General features: G+C 41.9%; 1 protein-coding gene across 9 annotated transcripts in view; it reads left to right on the top strand.

Moving 5' to 3' along the window:
* Positions 1-20,310, top strand: part of TGFBR3 (transforming growth factor beta receptor 3) — a 199,568-nt gene that overhangs the window by 145,683 nt on the left and 33,575 nt on the right. For 6 of the 9 annotated variants that reach the window (XM_068540298.1, XM_068540296.1, XM_068540294.1 and 3 more), the window contains 7 exons: positions 1,663-1,846; positions 6,265-6,433; positions 8,709-8,856; positions 14,503-14,692; positions 16,433-16,770; positions 17,177-17,329; positions 20,085-20,225. In XM_068540298.1, coding sequence (XP_068396399.1) covers positions 1,663-1,846; positions 6,265-6,433; positions 8,709-8,856; positions 14,503-14,692; positions 16,433-16,770; positions 17,177-17,329; positions 20,085-20,225 — 1,323 coding nt within the window. The remainder of the gene's footprint in view (positions 1-1,662; positions 1,847-6,264; positions 6,434-8,708; positions 8,857-14,502; positions 14,693-16,432; positions 16,771-17,176; positions 17,330-20,084; positions 20,226-20,310) is intronic. The other 3 variants (XM_068540299.1, XM_068540297.1, XM_068540293.1) reach the window with 1 other exon arrangement.

Genomic DNA, 20,310 nt, shown 5'->3' with positions numbered 1-20,310 from the left:
TTTTTTATTGAGGTATAATTGACGTATAGCATTATATTAGTTTCAGGTGTTCAACATAGTCTTCAATATTTGTATATATTGTAAAATGATCACCACAATAAGTCTAGTTAACATCTGTCACCATACGTACAGAATTTTTTTTCTTGTGGTGAGAACTTTTAAGATCTGTTGTCTTTAGCAACTTTCAAACATGCGATACAATGTTACTAACTATAGTCACTAAGCTGTACATTACATCCCCATGACTTATTTAGTTTATAAGTTGAAGTTTGTACCTTTTGACCCCTTCACCCATTTCACTCACCCCCTACCTCCCACCTCTGGCAACCACCAGTCTGTTCGCAGTATCTGTGAATTTGGTTTTTCGTTTTGTTTTTAGATTCCACATATAAATGAGATCATATGGCATTTGGCTTTGTCTGACTTACTTCACTTAGCATAATGCCCTTGAGGTCCATCCATGTTGTTGCAAATGGCAAGATTTTATTCTTTTTTATGGTTGAAAATATTCCATTGTGTATATATACCACATCTTTATTCATTCATCCATGGGCACTGAGGTTGTTTCCATATCTTGGCTGTTGTAAATAATGCTGCAGGGTGCATATATCTTTTCAAGTGAGTGTTTTCATTTTCTTCGGATAAATACTCAGAAGTGGAATTGCTGGATCGTATGGTAGTTCTGTTGTTAATGTGAAATTTAATACAAAACATTGAGAGTTCCGTGGCTTGGGAATTTTTGAGCCTTTTTGCTCACATTTTGAGGTCCCACCCTGACACTGATAAAATCAGTTATAAATGCTAGCCAATAAAGATGACATGCATATTTTCACCAGCAGCTAAATTTAATTATAGTACAGCAACAAGATGATAATTTTCCCCCTTTGTTTGTGTTAATTATATATACCATGATATGCTAGGTCAGCAATGGTCTAAATACATCCAGCAAAAATGTGGGACTTGCATAAATCATCCCAAAAGTTTTATGAGGATCAGTCTAACAGCCTCTTGACTTCATTATCTATGGGAATTTGGGGGTCTTACAAAATAAACTGTAATACACATTCATCTCACTGCGAGGAAGTAGTATCAAGTGGTAGAAGACTGGCCAGCTCTGGCCATTTTTTATCTCAGTGCTCAGGAGACATTAAACCAAAGGGACTCTTACTGTGTTCCTGTGGTGGTGACTCTGATGGCAGAGACTGCAACCGTGGAAGACTCGGACGTCAAGTTCAGGTGCTAGCAGGCCTTTGGGATCACTTGCACTGATCCAGAAGCCCATTACAAGCCCATGAAAACACTCACCAAGCCTTCCTATTTAACTTGAAACTCATTACTTGAAAGGTTGGCCTTCAATTTAGGTATCTGGAAAATAGTGATGATAAGTTTCATGATTCCTCACAATGCACTCTCTCATCACAAAGTTCTTTAAAAATTCAAAAGGACATCCTGCATTGTTTGTAGTTTTGTCTTTACCTGGAAGAAGGTAGGCTTGTGATTATTTCTTGAATCAGCTGCTGAAAAAAGATGATGTGCCTATGTAACAAAGGGAAGAGGTTGGATTGACAAATATCCATTAATTGTCTGATTAGTTCTTTCTCTAATTATGATTCAGCTCTGGGTGACTGCACCACATTAAATATGCAATTCTGTTTCTTCTAGGTGTCTGAGGGTTCTGTGGTCCATTTTTCATCAGGAAACTTCTCCTTGTCAGCAGAAACAGAGGAAAGGAGCTTCCCGCATGGAAATGAGCATCTGTTAAATTGGGCCCGAAAGGAATACGGAGCAGTTACTTCATTCACTGAACTCAAGATAGCAAGAAACATTTATATTAAAGTGGGGGAAGGTAAATTTTATGTGGCTTCAATTACTGACTGATTTATGACAGTCAGTTTTTTTCTTTTCTGAGACCAGGTGGTTAGGGCAGGGAATTATAGAATTACAGATTGTTGGAGCTGGCGGGGACCTGAGGGATCACGGGGGCCTGCTCCCCACCACATGCCCTCCTTCCCTTTTTCCTTCTGAGGAAACAGACCTGGTAATGGGGAGAAGTGGGGAGTAGCCTGGTTGAGAGAGGAGAAGGTTGTTGTGTAGAATTTAGAAGACACCCACGCACAGAAGTCAGAAGAAGTGAGTGCGGGCCGAGAAGCTGAGGTGTGGGAAAGGAGGGGATACCTGATGGAATGCAGGCAGAGTTAGCAGGATGGGTCAACAGTTAGAGCTTCGTCCCACCTATAATTCTGTAGACATTTGAAGCCAATGTCAGCGTTATGGCCTCGAGACATCAGTTATGTTTTGGACAATAGCAGAGGAAAAGTGTTTGAAAATATTTTTAATACTAATGCCTGTTACAAGGACAAATTATTGGAGAAAGGAACTGTTTAGCCTTGATAAGAAATTGCCCATTTTAATTTCCTTGCCTTGCAGAGGGATATAAATATCTGGTGACTCAACTTTGAAAGCATATTATTTCTTAAATAACTTTTTAATCGTTATTTTTAGTTGAGTATATTTGGAGCTCCCGAATAAGTTACTGGAAATAACAACTCTTGTGAATGGGTCCTTGTTACAGTCAGGTGATTGTGTGAAAATGGCATTTCAGGTCCTCAGGGTCCATCTGCTTTCTTTTGAAACCCACAGCAATTGTCACCTCTTCCACAGGCAGCGTGGCAGCACAAATGAATTATTGAATGCTAGTTCCTGGCCCTTTTTTGGATCTGGGATGTTTGATGTAGATGCAGGAAGAGGTGGACGCTGAAGTTGAGTGTGTGCTCTGCGCAGAGGCCATATCAGGTGCCTTCACATGCACCCCACTTAACCCTGCCAGTAATCCTAGGAGAAAACCGTTATTTCCACCATTTTGCAGAGGGGTTGGTGGAGGGTTAACCTAACTTGCTCATATCCACATTACTAGCAAGTGACAAAACTAGAACTCAAACTCAGGTTTCCTGACCTTTGAGTCTAATGCTTATTTCCTGATGCTGCATTTTAAGTCTTAGCCAAATGAGCATAACCTAAACGTGAAAGTAGGCTACCTGGATGGGAAGACTTGTTTAGTTGAGTAGAGGGAGGAAGAGTTTTAGATGAGAACTGGATTCAAAAAGTTGAAGTTTGTTACTAAACTCTCATGGTATTCAGGCAGCTAAGCATAGAGGTCAAGTGCCATTGGGACAAAACAAAAAGTCTCTTTTAATAAAGGTTCTAAGCCCTGACCAATAGTCTCTATTTCTGAAGCAGAATTCTGGTGCATATTGATTGAATATTGATTACCCCCCTGGAATTTGTTAGAATAAGAATATGTGTTATGGTAACATGTAGAATGTTGGGCTCCTTTCTCTTGACGGTGCATGAGCTTCTGTGTACAGGAGTGAGGGGTTCCATGACTTCCCCAAGGCTGCACACTGGATCAGGGAAGAACTTTAAGGACCTGGTGTCCCACCCAGTAAAAACTGTTTAACTCCTTGGCAACACCTTTGGAGCCCCTGAAACTTGACTCCAGCCACCAGTTGGGTATAAGTCACTGGCCCATACCATGGAGAGGAGCAGCTGGGAGAGTGAGGGTCCTTGGTTAGGTTGGTGGACCACAAGGCGATGTTGTCTATCACCACGGATTGGACTCTGCTGAACAAACCTCATCCACTGGTTTCCCAGAACCTGACCTGTCTCTACCCAACTGAGTCGGGAATCCTAGGCCATGAGCCTCCTCTTGTTCTTTCCCCAGTGGTTCTCAAAGTGTGGTCCCCACCCCCGCAGCATCCTTATCACCTGGGAACTTATGGAAATGCTGGTTCTTGGGCCCACCCCAGACCAACTGAATTGAAAACCCTGGGGTCCAGCCATCTGTGCTTTAGCAAGCACTCTTGATGATTCTGTTGCTTGCTAACGTTTGAGAACTACTGCTCTAACCTATATGCTTAGAGTGGAAGAACTGAGGGCTTTCGGTTCTTATCCTAGCTGGTCTCATTACCTGTGAGGCTTCAAGCAACACTCTGATTTACCTACCACCGGAGCCTCAGTTTCCATAGCGGCAGCATGAGGTGTTTACATTACCTCCCAGGTTCTTAGAGTATATTATTCTAGCTCTCAAAGTGGTTTGCCAATCCTTTCCTAAAATACAAATAAGCATGTGACTTCCCCCCTCCCCCAAACTTGCCAGGTTTCTACCCGGGGATTCCCCTTTGTGGTTTCCTTTCTGCTTGGCAGTTGGTGTAAGTTTTGATGCCAGGCACGCGGAAGGTCATTTGGGGGGAAAAAAAAACCCACACACATGCATGCACGCACAACAAAAAGTGATCAGCTTATTCAGCTTAGCGACAATGGCAGCTGGGCCTTAAGCCCTTAACTACATCAACTTTTAAACAATTAAACCTTTCCCGGTGGCTTTGGAGGGTCACAGTGTGGGTGAGTTTTTTGTTATTTGTCTCAACTCTGACACCATTGTTAATTCAGGAAACGTATGCCATGTGCCTACTCTATATGTGCCAGATGCACCCCAGGCACACCTATGAACTGGGTATATGGGCCAGAGTCCCAGGAGGGTCCTAGTCTCTTGAGTTCCAGACTGACCTGTCCCTGGCCCATACATCCACCCTCTGATTCTTGATTAAGTTTCAGCCTTGCCACCCCAATATCGTCTTCTGTCCTGCGACCTGGGGGAGGCATCCGCAGGGCTGCAGCCGCAGGGTGTGCGCCCCTCATCTGCTCATCTGGCAGAACCCTCAGCAGATGTGGAGGGGAGTCTGCTCCAGCGGCCCGAGTCTGCAGAGCCCTGGCCTCTTGTCTCTGAGGGGGTCTTTAGGGAAGAATACAGAATGCAGAGCCAACACTTTCTTGAAGCGAGCCTCCAAGCAGGGGCCTCATGAACTCCTCTGGTCCCCTCTGTTCTAGGGGTGGCACTGGGGGTGCCATGGTGCACGGAGCCAGGATGCCACAATGTATGTTGTGAGCTTCAGGACGGCGGAGGTTGCACAGTTGGGCAGGCAGGGGAGGGCACTATCAACCCAATCTTGGGAACTCCCGGGCTGATTCCTCACTCCTAAGTGAGACTTGCATATGAATCTGAACCCTGGCGTGCTGTCCGTCCGTTAAATGAAAAAGGCAGAAGTCTGTTTCATTAAAGTGCCAGGGCTCTGATTAATTACCCCTTCTGAAAAAAGCTTGCTACACCTAGAACTTCCTTGACATTGGTCCCAGCTGTCACACTGCCAGCAGTTTCAAGTTCTGTTTAAACATTTAAGCCACTAAATGGAAATCCCATCAGCCATGGTGCTGTGTAAGCAGCCTGTGCCGCTGGGGGAGTATCTTCAGACTGTTAGTAATTGCATCACTTTCCCTGGTGGAGGTGATGAACAGCCCTCAGCACAATGAGATAATGTTTATGAAAGCACCTTATAAACTGTAAAGTGCCATATAAACATTCGCTGTCTGTGTCAGGATTATGGGAAAGAGTAGAGCTCTGCCCTCACTGTTTCCCTCAAACTGTTACCTTCAGCTTTTAGAGTATAAATTGCTTTGAGGGATAAATATGAAGGAATGATTAATTCTACACCGTGCGCCAGAGAATTAGTTAGGTTGCTGGTTCTTCTATTAATTGAAATAGCAGATATCCAAAGAGGAGCATATTTGGGGATAGGATAGGTCATTGGATTCAGTGCTGAGTATGCTGACTAAAATATCTATTGGATTTTTAGGTGGGAGGTGCTTGGTAGGCAGATGACAATGCACGTCTGCAGCTCAGGAGTCATGATCTAGGTATAAGTTGAAGCCGTGGGAGTGATTGAGATCATCTAGGAAGAAAACGAAATAAAAAGAGAGTTGAGGAAGGAACTGAGATTCTTAGTCTTGGTTTATATCAGGATTAACTATGGAGCTTTTCAAAAAGAAAGCTTCCTAGGTCCCACCTAGATCTTCTGAATCAGACTCTCTGGGGTGGGGTCCAAACAGGTGGATTCTGATATGCACCAAAGATTGAGGACCACTCTGGTGTTTAAAGGATAGGCAGACGAGGAACTAGTGAGAGGCTGGAAGACAGGTCAGAGGAAATGGGTGAGGACAAAGCAGAATCAAAGAGAACAGGAAAGGAGAGAATTTAGACCAAAAGAGGCCACTGAAGTTGGTCAGTAGGAGGCCACTGGTGACCACAGAGGAAGCATTTCAGGACACAAGCTTGTGATTTCCTGTGCCCTGCACTTGCCCAGTGTCACTGTTATCTTCTCTCCTTTGAGTCTGGTTACCACGTAGTTCAATGTGTTTTTTTACTTTCAGATCAAGTGTTCCCTCCCACGTGCAACGTAGGGAAGAATTTTCTCTCCCTCAATTACCTTGCCGAGTACCTTCAGCCCAAAGCTGCAGAAGGATGTGTGATATCCAGCCAGCCCCGAGATAAGGAAGTACACATCATTGAGTTAATCACCCCCAACTCTAACCCCTACAGGTGAGTGAGTGTGAGTGTGAGTGTGTGTGTGTTGTGTGTGTTTTCTGAACTAAGAGATGAAAAACAAAGATCTGATATGACTTGATATGATTCTGACTTGAGACAGGGAGAGGCTTAGCCCTCCCTCGTGTGAGGGGGAAGAAGCCACTGATGCTTTGGGTGAGATTCACAGAAGCTTTGAAGAAGGGAGTAAAGGTACCAGTGTCATATTTTATTTTCTGCATCTGTCTCTAGATCCCATATAGCCCAGATGAGTTCTGAAGCCTGATTTGAACTTCTTGGTATAGTCGTCCATTGGTGTCTGTGGGAGGTTGGTTTCAGATCTCCCTCGGATACCAAAATCCATAGATGCTCAAGTCCTTTATATAAAATGGCGTAGTATTTGCATATAACCTACGCACATTCTCCTGTATACTTTAAATCATCTCTAGACTACTTATCATACCTAATACAATATGTAAATAGTTGTAAATACAATGTAAATAGTTGCCTGCACGTGGCAAATTCAAGTTTTACTTTCTGGAACTTCCTGGAATTTTTTTTTCCCCAATATTTGCCATCCGTGGTTGGTTGAATCTTCAGATGTGGAACCTGCAGATACAGAGGGTGGACTGTACTAGTTATAGAACAGTCACTCTTACTCCATTATTATCTCCTTTGACTGAGGTTATCCCTGTTAAGAAAATTACAAAATGTACCTTGTTAACATAATTATTATTTTAACAATATTATGTGGTTTTTTTTAATACTATGTTTTTTAACAGATTTCTGTTTATAGTGTCCTCAGAGCAGTTTTGCACTCATAACTGTTTAAAGCTGTGTGTGAATGTGTGTGTGTGTGTGTCAGAGGAGTGGCCCTTCATGGTGACACACCAAAGAGCCATTAGATACCACTTACCTCTCTCTCTCTCACCCCCAGCGTCCTGCCCCAGGACTGGAAATTTAACTCTATCAAGAATGATTATGGAATTTAAGAAAGAAAGAAAAGGGAGAAAGTAGGCCTTTCTCCCCCTTTCACCTGCATTTCATGGGGACTAGTGAGTTAAAATGTAAATTTATATTATAGAAGGATTTCACAGTTAAAATTCTAATGAAACTTTGATTTCAAAAGTGAATAAACTACCAATCGGTTTTGGTAGGATTGGAAATGGAATTCTGTTCCATGTGAAGAATTTGTGGAAAATTAAAAGGGAATGGGAATAGAAGCAATCTGGCAAATGTGCTTAGATATTAAGCCTAAGGCTTCATTTGAGTACTGTATTTCATTCATTTTAAGGTTTACAAGTGTGTAAAACCAAGATGGAAATAAAGACTTTCCCCTAAATCCAGAATGACAGAGATGTTATTGTGTGGTAAAAATTCTCTTTTATACTGGATTCTTAGAAGTTTGGATTGTGTTCATTAATTTTCCAGTAATCACTTGGTTGACCATCTGTTTTTTTATTTTAATAACTGTATATCCAGAAGTTTGGGAAAGTAAATGTAGATATGATTTTGTGACAGATGTTAATGGCATAAGCACACCTTATATAAGTCAAGAAATTCTCTAGCCTTTTGCCTCTTATTTTATTCTGAAGCTTCCTCACTGCTTTACTGCCTCCCTCTTCCATCCACCCTGTCATCCCACTCACCAAACTGCCGCCCACTACTGCTCTGAAGGATTTTGAGCACATAGCAGATTAGACTGTTACACATCAAAGGTGCTGGAGGCTGAAAAAGCAACAGTTCTGCTTCAAAAGTAAACTCTCCGGGTTTGTTCACGTCCATTTCAAACAGTGGCTGCCGCATCACACAGGGAGATCGCAGGGAGATCAGCTCCGTGCTTTGTGTCCACCTAGAGGGGTGGGATAGGGAGGGTGGGAGGGAGGGAGATGCAAGAGGGAAGGTATATGGGGATCTATGTATACGTATAGCTGATTCACTTTGCTATACAGCAGAAACTAACACACCACTGTAAAGCAATTATACTCCAATGAAGATGTTAAAAACAAACAAAAAAAGTGGCTGCATTAAGTAACCACCTTTTTTTTTTTTTCAACAAAGAGAAAAAGTTTAGTGGCTAATTATCCACAGGCATATTTTTCTATTGTTATGTAAAACCATTTTGTTATGTGTGCACTAACAATCTGTTTTGCACATGTCATTTGCCTGGGATCGACTCCAGCTTTTTAATCAACTGGCCAGACACTGGAAACATGAAGACTTGGAAGAGGGGAAGATAGTTGCAACTTTCTGGCATTTGGGTCCTAACTCTGCCTTTGTTTTCCATTCACAGTGCTTTCCAGGTGGATATCATAATTGACATAAGACCTTCTCGAAAGGATCCTGAGGTGGTCAAAGATCTCATCCTGATCTTGAAGTGCAAAAAGTCTGTCAACTGGGTGATCAAATCTTTTGATATTAAGGGAAACCTGAAAGTTATCGTAAGTTAGTTAAGCGTTTCTTTGTTTTGATGAATGGTGATAATTTAAGCTGTGTTTGTATGTGTTATTTTTGTGAAGTTTCTCTCTGTTATTTTTCACTTTATAAAATAGGCTGCTCCTTGGCTTCTCCTGACAAGGGCAGGCGGGGTGGTAGTTAAAAACATGGTCTTTGGGGTCAGTACAGACCCAGATTTAAGTTCAGACTCTGCCATTTACAAACTGTGACCTTGGGCAAGTCCCTCAACCTCTCTGGACCCCACTTGCCTCATTTGTGAAATTCCTGAAACGTATTAGTGTGCTTTCCAGACTTAGTAAGTATAAAATAATGAACACAAGCCTTTCATGGCTGAGAGCCCTGTAGGGGCCTCAGTGTCATGGTCCTAAATATCAGCTCTCACTTTGGGGTTGGATATTTAAGGAAGGTGTGGGAAATCAGCTGACTCCAGCCCATTTTTCTTTTTGAGATAAATACTTGGTATTGGCATGTCTTTTTGCTTGCTTCTAAGGGTAAAACACTGATAAAAGAATTATAACCATGGAGAGGTTAGTGAGATGATGCTGGAAAAGGGTCCCCCAGCCTGTTCCCTAAGCATTATATTTCATGAAGAAAATATACTTAAGAAGTTTAGCTGGGTGGCATGACAGGCAAACAGTAGCTAGTTTCCTGAAAAGATGAATGTTGAAATTTGGTAAAATAAATCTTTTTCAAGTATTTAGGGAGATAACTATTTGACAGGATACTGGAGCAAATTATATTGAAAGTTAAAGAAGAATTGCCCCGCCTCATTTTTAAGAAGATAATTACCTCTTTAGCATCTCTTTTGTGAGCTCAAATTTTTGTGCATTGTCTTTTATAAAAACCGTGGCCAATTCCTCTTTCAGTACCTGCATTGAATCAACTGGAGTGGGTTTTACGTTTTCACTATTTTGGGAGAGGGATGCCTTTGGCGTTAGTATTATTCATTCATGGCACCTTCCGTGTGATAATGCAGTGACAGAGCCAACGGTCCCCTGGGCAGCGTCATGTACAAGCATTTGCCAGGGGCAGCAGGCAAAGCCATGAGCACACACATCATAATTTTAAAGTAATCATTTCTGGTTCCTGTGGGGTTTTTTTTTTTTTTTTTTTTTAACTTTGAGAGGATCCCAATGAGCCATCATGTGTAATGGTGATACATTAATTTGGTATTGAGCACAAAGCCCAGCAGTGATTTTCTGAAGTCAGAGCTGTTTTGATTGCCTTCCCTGGCATGGCATGAGGGGTGTTGGTGACCAGGGTTGTCTGCAGCCTTTGCTGCCTGGCACACCAACCAAATGTTTTTAATTTCAGAATAACAAAAACAGGAAAGGGAATCATGCTTTGAAAGGCAAAAACGTACGGTACATTTTAATTCCCTGCTGGAGTGCTTGTGTAAATGTTCTTTTGGCCCTGACCCTTCAATGGCTCTTTCTCTCCCTGAGTACGTGTGCCTGGTCCATGGCAGTCCTGGAGTTCACTTTGAACGTCCCCACTTCTCATATGAATCAGAAAGGCTAGAAATGAGATTGCTCATCCCAGTGCAAGATCTGTTTATATTGCTCTCCTTGGCCGTACTCCTGTTCCAGGCCAATTTTGGACAATGCATGACAACATTGCTAAACAATTAGGTAATGTTTCATGATGTTCTTTTTTATTCTCCCAATCAGTTTCATGCTTTGTGATTTCTTAACTCCCATCTCAGATGTGAATTCTGACTGTGCTGGGAGGAAAAGTTACCTGCTAATAAAAAGGTGGAGTGGAAAGAATCCTGGCTTTGGGGCCAGACAGGGCTGGATTCAAATCCCATTTCCAATTGCCATTACTCCAAGTTGATACTGGGCAATCTCATTAAACTCTGGGTCTGTTTCCTTTCCTGTGAAATGGGTACGATGATAATACTCAACTTGAGAGTTCTTGTGAGGTTTAGCAGAGTCCATTCATTCATTCAGCAAATATTTGTTAAGTGTGTCCTGGGTATTTCATCTAAAGCACTCAGCATACTGCCTGCACATGGTGAGTTCTCAGCTACATGTACTACTTAACTTCTGTGAGCCTCAGGTTCCCCTTCTCTAGAAAGGAATAGTAATGCCTAGTCCTTATATTTTGGAGGAGAATTAAATAACACATGTAAAACTCTTGGCACAGTGCCTGCCATAAAAAGGGGGGTTCATCTTCCTTCTATTAACAACTCTTTAAAAGTTTGTCTGTAGGAGCAATTAACAAAGTGAAGACAAAGACGAATGACTACTAAAAGAATTGTATGGAACTTGGTGGGGTAAATTTAAAGAAGAGCACGCAGACATAGAGAACGGACGTGTGGACACCGGGCGGGGGGGTGGGATGGGGTGAATTGGGAGATTGGGATTGACGTATGTGCACTGCCGTGTGTAAAACAGATGCTAGTGGGAACCTGCTGTACAGCACAGGGAGCTCAGCTCGGTGCTCTGTGATGACCTAGATGGGTGGGATGGGGAGGGGGGTGGGAGGGAGATCCAAGAGGGAGGGGATATATGTATACATGTAGCTGATTCACTTCGTTGTACAGCAGAAACTAACACAACATTGTAAAGCAACTACACCCCAATTAAAAAACCAAAACAAAACAAAACATAGGCGCGCATGTGTGTGTACGTGTGTGTCAGGAATGGGACCTGGGTAGAATGCACCCTCCAAAAGACAGGATGGTCCAAAGAGACACAAAGGGTTGTGTGCTGGGGCCAGATGGGACTACTAGAAGTGTCCACATTACATCGCCATGCCCAGCTCTGGCTTTTAATTCAGGGCCCTTATGGACCATGCATAATCACATTTTGGAAGAACCTCCAACACATTAAAGAGTAGATGGAGATAACTTGTTAGAAATTTCCCGTTGTACTATTTCATATGGCCTCAGGGCTTCAAGTTTGGAAATAGTGAGTTTATTCTTAGAAAAGACATTTTTTAATCCCAGTGGGAATATGCACAACTCTCTGCCTAACCCTTCCCCCAGATGCCCCCTCCCAGACATCAGCAGTATTGATGCAGGTGTGTTGGGTGGTGGGAGAGAGGGGAAGCCACTCAGACTCTACTTAGCTCATCGTCCTTTGTGAAGATACGAGTGGGAAATGGCGGTGGTATGTGAGACCTCCTTGAACACTCCCATAGGAAGTAGCTATACTGAGGCCTTGGAAAAGCCTGGGGACTCCCAGAAATACAGGATGAGGAATTCACTCATTGCCAGGAACCAACTTGCCTGCCATTGTCCCAAACCTTGCTGCTTTACAAATGCGTAGATAGATTTCTAGCCTTGTAAGTCCCGAGGTGTAATCAGTATGAATTGTACTGACAGCTACTTAGAGTTAATGTGGAAAGGTGTAAACAAGTCATTCCATATTGTTACAAAAAGGATAGGTGGCAGTTATGATGATAGTATTCTGGAAATACAGTATTTTCTCAGCTGTCCAACAACATGAAAGACTAGTGCAGATGAGGCCAAGCAGTATTGTTTAGGCCAATGTTGCAACTCCAGCCAGTCAAAACAACAGGCTGCCTTGAAAGGCTGGAAGAAGCTGTGCTGAAGAAAATGCTATTGACTCAGTGAATAAGAAGTTCGAAGAACAAATTGGATCCTTCTTTACTTCATTTTAGTTTCCTTCTTTCCTTCCTTCCTCCCTCTCTCCCTCTCTCGCTTCGTTTCTTCTTTCCCTTTCCCTAAGGAATTTTCTCTGAATCCCAGTAAGAATAGAATAATCCAAACCTGTGAAACTGAGGGGGTTTTTTGCAAATGGCTACAGAACTTGGTTAAAGCTCTCTCTGGTCCCTTTGCATGCATCATTGTGACTGGCCAGTCTGGCAGTTTTTCCTCAGATAAGCACTTTGGGTAGTAGAAACGTATACTGGGTGAGATCCTTTAAGCTTTGAATTGAAAATGTGTGTCCTCAGCCAATATCTCACAACCAGAGAGGCCAAGAGAACTTAGAGGCTGTGAATCTTCTATGGTTTTACAGTGGGAAAGGATTAATATTTAGTCATGTTAAGGGCAAACAGAATGGGAAACAAATGGGGAATTTAGGGAAAATGCTGCATGTATGCAGAAGAAAATAATTGGGCATGGAAATTAAAGTGATTTTTATATGGCATGAGATGGCATTATCTGCTTGCTGGAAGGGCCTTCCAGCCCTGTTGGAGCAGTTGTTGAAAATGTGGTGACTTCCCTTTGGGGTGGCCCTTGCAGCATTCAGCTCCCTCACCATCTGAGAAGATCACTGCTGTAGGATCAGAAGGTGATGTGAAATTTACCTTCCATGTCCTTGTTACTCATAGAGTCCTTTTATATCCTTTCCTGGAAAGATTTCTGTCATTCAGTTTTAAGTTTGTAACTGATTACCAAGTGAAAGTTAATTTTAACAGTTACTTGTACTGCCAGATAAAAATATTGGTACTATATACAATGGAATATTACTCAGCCATAAAAAGAAATGAAATTGAGTTATTTGTAGTGAGATGGACGGACCTAGAGTCTGTCATACAGAGTGAAGTAAGTCAGAAAGAGAAAAACAAATACCGTATGCTAACACATATATATGGAATCTAAAAAAAAAAAAAAAATGGTTATGAAGAACCTAGGGACAGGACAGGAATAAAGACACAGATGTAGAGAATGGACTTGAGGACACGGGGTGGGGAGAAGGGTAAGCTGGGGCGAAGTGAGAGAGTGGCATGGACATATATACACTACCAAATGTAAAATAGATAGGTAGTGGGAAGCAGCCGCATAGCACAGGGAGATCAGCTCGGTGTTTTGTGACCACCTACAGGGGTGGGATAGGGAGGGTGGGAGGGAGATGCAAGAGGGAGGAGATATGGGGATACATGTATATGTATAGCTGATTCACTTTGTTATAAAGCAGAAACTAATACACCATTGTGAAGCAATTATACTCCAATAAAAATGTTTAAAATATGTGTGTGTGTATATATACATATATATATATATATATATATATATATATATATATAGGTACTTAGAGGGATGGTAACTTAATGTTTTAAACCATAAAATCTAAGCATATTCTGTTAATAGAATTGGCAAATGTATACAGTTACAGGATTCCTAAATTGATCATAAATTATAAATATGAACATTGACTGTTTCACTGTATGGAATTCAGTAGTTTACAAAGGTGGGATAGTCTCCACAGTGAAGTAACTAAGTTGTGCCTTCTTTCATTTAACTCTAGGGTATAGGATTTGGGGGAAATATAACATGCACACCTGTATACTTTATATATAATTTTAAATAAAAATAAGGAAAAGTTTGGTATCATATTTGTTGTGTGTTAATAATTTAAACATTAACTCTGTAGTGACATACCAGGTATGCTTATGATAATTAGTTTATCAACCAATGACAAAAATGATTATGCCATTTGTATCACCATAAGCAACCCAAATGGTATAACCAGTCAGCATGAGTAGATGTTTCTTAGTCTGCTGTTACAGATTTTCACATCAGTATTCTCAGCCCAAGGAAAGTAGGGATCAAAAGAGTAAATAGTTCTTTCATACACAATAATCTATTTGTTTCAGATATCAAGGCACTGTTTAATTTCATACACTCATGAGTGAAATTTTACTATTATCTTCAGGCTCCTAACAGTATTGGCTTTGGGAAAGAAAGTGAAAGATCCATGATAATGACCAAATCAATAAGAGATGACATTCCTTCAACCCAAGAGAGTCTGGTCAAGTGGGCTTTGGACAATGGCTGTAGTCCAGTAACATCATACACAGTGGCTCCTGTGGCTAATAGATTTCATCTTCGGCTTGAAAACAATGGTAAGTATGATTTTTTTTTTTTTTTGGTATAAAAAATATCCCCCAAATGAGTTTTCCAATGAGGAACTCTCATTTCAGCTTATATGGTGCTGTTTTTCTGTTGCAAATTTTAATGATTCATTCACTACTTTTCACTATAAAGCTTAAAGTTATATAGAATTGTGCTAGATTATTTTGGGGAAATTATCTTTAGTATAGATTTTTTTGTAACAGAGTTGACTGCGTGTTGGAAAACTTAGTTATAGATCACTTTCGCTGTGCTTATATTAAGGATAAATTATCCTGGGTTCTTTTCTCAGAGGTGCCTAATGATCACTTTTGGCTGAGATACAGAGGAGTTGGGCCTGCAGGAGAGAAGTCTTAGTTCAGGCTGGATCTTATAGGAAAATAGTCATGAGCACTCATGCTTTCTCAAACTTATCCAGAGGGAATGCAGGAGTTATTATCCCACTTTGATGGAGGAGAAAGCAGAGGCTTAACAAGTTCTTAAGGTTCTCCAGAATCTGATCGATAGTAAGACTTGAAACCCAGGTTTTCTGATCCCCAGACCTCTTGCTCACCACACAGTACCACTACTGAGTGCGGTGCCGGTAGAATGAAGGTTAGGAGTACAGGTTCAAGTCCCAGCCCTGCCATTTGTTCACTGTTTGGAAGTTGCTTAACCTCTGAGCCTCAGATTCCTTCTCAGTCATATGAGGGAAACAATTGGCCCACCTCGAAGGGTGGTTGTGAAGGGGTATTTTTAATCAAAGTACAAATTAAAAACCTCCAAACCTCTGACTCCTTTTGGACCCATACAACTGTGCCATGCTTTTCAAAAAAATAGTATCGAAGGAGAGCCAACATCCACTGTCATCCTTATTCCCAACTCCCACTGAGATGGATTGACCTCAAGCATACGTCAGTTGGCTTTGGATAGTGGATGTAGAGAATACGGGGAAAAATTTTTTTTCTTTAAATTGTTGAAAATATGACAGAATAATGAGTATGGATTGTATGGAAATATGTCTCTCCCTTTGAAGGAATAACTGTGCCTAAGCAGCTTTTTCTTTCTTCCTTTGGGACTAGGTTCTAAAAGGCCAGGGTACCCAGATACGTGTTAGAATTTAGCACTCAAAAAGGAGGTAGCAAAATCATTTCAAAATACCAATACTGTTTCAAGAAATCTTTAGAGAAACTGTTCTAAAGAATCTCTAGATTCAAGGAAAGTATTTCATTGGCATTCGAATGGAATAATATTGTCCCACATAACTTATTCAAATAGTAGATTTGTATAGATTGAAGGGCCTTAGAAATCATCTAATCCAGTGGTTCTTAATCTTGGCTCCACATTGGAATCACATGGGGAGCTTTAAAACATAATGATTTAAAGAGAGTTCAGTTTTTAATTGGCCTGGGATGCAGCCTGAGCATAGGGATTTTCTTTTTTAAGCTCCCAGAGTGATTTTAATGTGCAGCCAAAGTTGAGAACCACTGATCTAATCCAACCTCTTAATTTTAAAAATTGGGAAACTGAGGCACAGAGAGGTAGGCCACTTACCCAAAGCCATTCAACCAGTTAGAAAGAACATCAGCACTAGAATTCAGGCTTCCAGACTCCTCATCTCTTTTATACATTGCTTGTTAAGAGTAATTTTACACATGCCCATTCTTTGCTAATTTCTCCTGTTCTTGCCTCTAATGATATGACTGTGGCCTGGCATCAAACACTGATGATGTTTTGCCTTCTTCTCTTACCAGCAGAGGAGATGAGAGATGAGGAAGTCCATACCATCCCTCCTGAGCTACGGATCCTGCTGGACCCTGGCACCCTGCCTGCCCTGGACAACCCACCCATCCGGGGAAGGGGAGGCCGAAATGGAGGTTTCCCCTTTCCCTTCCCCGATATCTCCAGGACAGGCTGGAAGGAAGGGGAAGAAGATGGGATCCCTCGGCCAAAGGACCCTGTCATCCCCAGCATACAACTGTTTCCTGGTCCCAGAGAGGCCGAGGAGGTGCAGGGGAGGATGGATGTTGCCCTGTCAGTCAAATGTGACAATGAAAAGATGACTGTGGCTATAGAAAAAGATTCGTTTCAGGTGGGTGCCGTTTCTTAAAGGAGAGAAGGGAAGGCTACCTCCCTCCCCATCTTGCCTCAGTCTGTGTTAGTTATTTCCAGCTCTTTCACTTTTGAACTCCAGAGATTTGATACTGTTTTCTCAGTTGGATGGGCTCACTTCCCCTTGGCTGTGATTCTCACCCGGTTCCTGTTGTTCTCAGTGAGGGGGGTTCCAGATCCTTGTGTGTCAATATTTTGCTATTGAATTTCCAAGGCCAACAAACACAATTCTGAGGCTGTTGAGAGATGGTAGGCTGAAAGGAGGTAAGAGGGGAGGGGAAGTGCAGGCCTCCAGCAACTTGGAAGACCAGGCAAAATGTGTTAACTGCATGCTGTAGAATGGCCTGTGAGCCCCCCCTTTATGTCTTCAGTCGTTGTTGTTTCAGGCCAGCGGCTACTCTGGGATGGAGCTCACCCTGTTGGATCCCACATGCAAGGCCAAGATGAATGGCACCCACTTCATTTTGGAGTCTCCCCTGAATGGCTGTGGGACTCGGCACCGGCGATCAGCCCCTTATGGTGTGGTTTACTACAACTCCGTGAGTGTTCTCCAGGACAAAGCTTTCCCTTTGCCAGAGCCTTGCTGGGTGTTGTTACCTTAAAATTAGTCTTAAGACTTCTAGGAAAGTGAGGAGGGTCTGAACAAAGCCAAGTGTCAGTTCTCAACAAAATGGGATGTAGTATGACCCTGAACTCTTTTATTTGTTTTGTTGGTGAGTCTGTGGGAGCTGGGAGGCCCTGTTTTCTCGGCTGGAGCATTTGTGGTGATCTTTCCCACCCTTCCTTCCATCTCCTCTTGGCAGAGTTTCACTGGCAAGGTGATTATGACTTTTCCCGGCTAAGCTGCAGGCTCGGATGGCCTGGTCCACATAAGGATAAAATCCAACCCCTTGGGCTATGAGTGAGCGCCTCTATACAACTGAGCTAACCAGATCCGTGGTCTCTCTGGCCTCATCTGAGTCTTGTCTAGAAGTAGGAGAACTTCTCCCTCCCTCACGAACAAAAGAACCAAAAGAGAGAAGTCTGAAAAGGTCCTTCAAGAAAGTGTTAAATCTCTCTCCATCTCTAAGAAAGACCCTAAATTGAAGAAAATCTTCTATTTTTGAAGTTACCCAGAGAGAGATTCCACAGATTCTCCCAATGATAATCCATTGCAATAGCTACCCTTCACTTTCCAGACATGATTCTTGTCAGAATCTTGTCAGAACAGATTCATCTAAATCTGTTCTTGTAGAGATGGATGCTTAACAGTGAAAGTTAAAAGAATTTGAACATGAAATTTCAAAAGGACTTTAAAGTGATAAGTTTGCAATTTGAGTTGTACTTTTGCTGGTAGAAATAGGGCTCAAAGATCCCTGTGTCCAGCTTTGACATGGTGTGTGTGTCTGCACTCAGCGCCTACCCCAGCTTTGGCTTGGCACGGGGAGGCCCCGACTGCTCTGTTTATTCCACTGCCAGTCAACAGATGGGCTCAACCTAGCCAGAGAAGAGACTGGCTCTCTGGTCAGTGTGGCTCATGTGGAGACTGACTCTCCTGTGAGCCAAGGTTATTGTTCCTCAGACAATCTGAGAATGTTTGAGCTGGAAAGAGCCCTAAGCTGATCTCATTCAACGTCCTCATTTCACAGGTGAGGAAATGGAACTCCAGGGAGTTAAGAGACTTGCTTGGATTTGAGAGACTAGTTAACAGTAGAGCCAGGACTGAATCCAGCTTCCTGACCTCTCATCCACTAATCTTCCCCCAACTCTAGGTAGCGGCAGTTACTCTCCCTGTGTTACTGAAATCTTTTATTAACCTTTGACTTTTATGATGAACCCTCTTCTGCCAATTCCAACTCTAGTTTTCTTGCAGTTATCCAGTTTTTCCAGATGTAATGAATGTCATATATTACTGGTATACTTGATTTTGGAATTTTAAACTTTTGTCTAAATTAATGCCAATAAGAGGCCATGGTAATCAGTCTGTTAAGTAAAAAAAAAGTGCCACCTGCCTCAGGAGAGAAGCGTATATTCATTCTTTCTTTCTTTTTTTTTTTTTAAATTATGATAGGGTAAGTCATAACCTAACTTGCTTCAGTTGCATCAGTACTTTCTTTTGAGGGCCTGGTAAAGAATAGAGAGGTAGTTTTCCTTCATTCCCATCCCATTCACCTCTTCAGTGGCTATTTTAACTATTTCTTCCAGTTATAATTGTTTGTAGTAATTTTCAGACTTAAAATGTATTTTTGTTTTGCAACATATTAAAAATCTAAGGATGTGGAGTGAAAAATCAAACAAAAAGTATAGCTATCCTATATATGCAAAGAAATTAGGAGTTAATTTATGGAGTCCTGGTCCTTGGGCGAATTTTTTCATCTTATCTGGAGCTAACCTAGGAATAATCATTTCAACCAGTGTTAAGATAGGTTGTCATGGCATAAAACATGATGTTCTTTCCTGCATCTATACACCATACAAAAGCTATATTGGGGGACTTCCCTGTGGCACAGTGGTTAAGAATCCACCTGCCAATGCAGGGGACATGGGTTCGAGCCCTGGTCAGGGAAGAGACCACATGCCGCAGAGCAACTAAGCCTGTGCACCACAACTACTGAGCCTGCGCTCTAGAGCCTGTGAGCCACAACTACTGAGCCTATGCGCCACAACTACTGAAGCCCGCATGCCTATAGAGCCCTCGCTCGCCACAACTAGAGAAAGCCCGCGTGTAGCAACGAAGACCCAATGCAGCCAAAAATAAATAAATAAATTTATTTTTTTTAAAAAAAGATGTACTGGGGAGATGGAGGAGTGCAGGAGTAAAAGTGAGGAGAGAATGGCTCAATAGTAAACATCAGGTCCTTTGCTTCTAACTCAAACCAAACTTGATCAAATCTTGACGGATACAAATTACAGGAGCTCCTTGGATTAGCCAAATCAGTATTTCTTAGAGTTTTCCATATAAAGGTTCCTAAGGAGAACCCCTTCCCACCCCCCACAGTATAGGGGGGCCTATTGACAACCCCATCCAATCCCATTTCAGTGTCTGGTGTTTTCCCACTGTTTGAAATAATTTATATTTTGTCACAGGGGAAAATACATATTTTACTGTAAATCTTAATTTGAACGTGCATTGGGCTTCTTCTTTTTCATCTCTTTGAGGATGAAGTCCTAAAAATACTTGAAGTTTTTTTTTTTTTTTTTTTTAAGTCAGATTTTCAGTTTGCCTCTGAATTATTACATGGGTGTTTGTATGAGGTAGAACCAAAGGCATGTGATTTGGTGTTTTTATAACATTGTGCTTTCCTTGCCTTTTAGATTGTAATACAGGTTCCACCCCCTGCGGATAGTAGTGGCTGGCCAGATGGTTATGAAGATTTGGAGTCAGGTGATAATGGATTTCCGGGAGATACGGATGAAGGAGATACTTCCTTCTTCAGCCGACCTGAAGTTGTGGTGGTATGTGTTTATTTGTAGTAGGAAGTTTGTAGAGACCGGTGTCTTTTTGGTCAGCTTTAGTCAGGGACTATTGGAAAATAGAATC

The sequence above is a fragment of the Eschrichtius robustus genome, chromosome 3 (genome assembly GCF_028021215.1).
Source record: "Eschrichtius robustus isolate mEscRob2 chromosome 3, mEscRob2.pri, whole genome shotgun sequence".
NCBI classification, from domain to species: domain Eukaryota; kingdom Metazoa; phylum Chordata; class Mammalia; order Artiodactyla; family Eschrichtiidae; genus Eschrichtius; species Eschrichtius robustus.
Note: the sequence above shows the minus strand (reverse complement) of the source record. Positions and strands in the feature narration are given on the sequence as shown.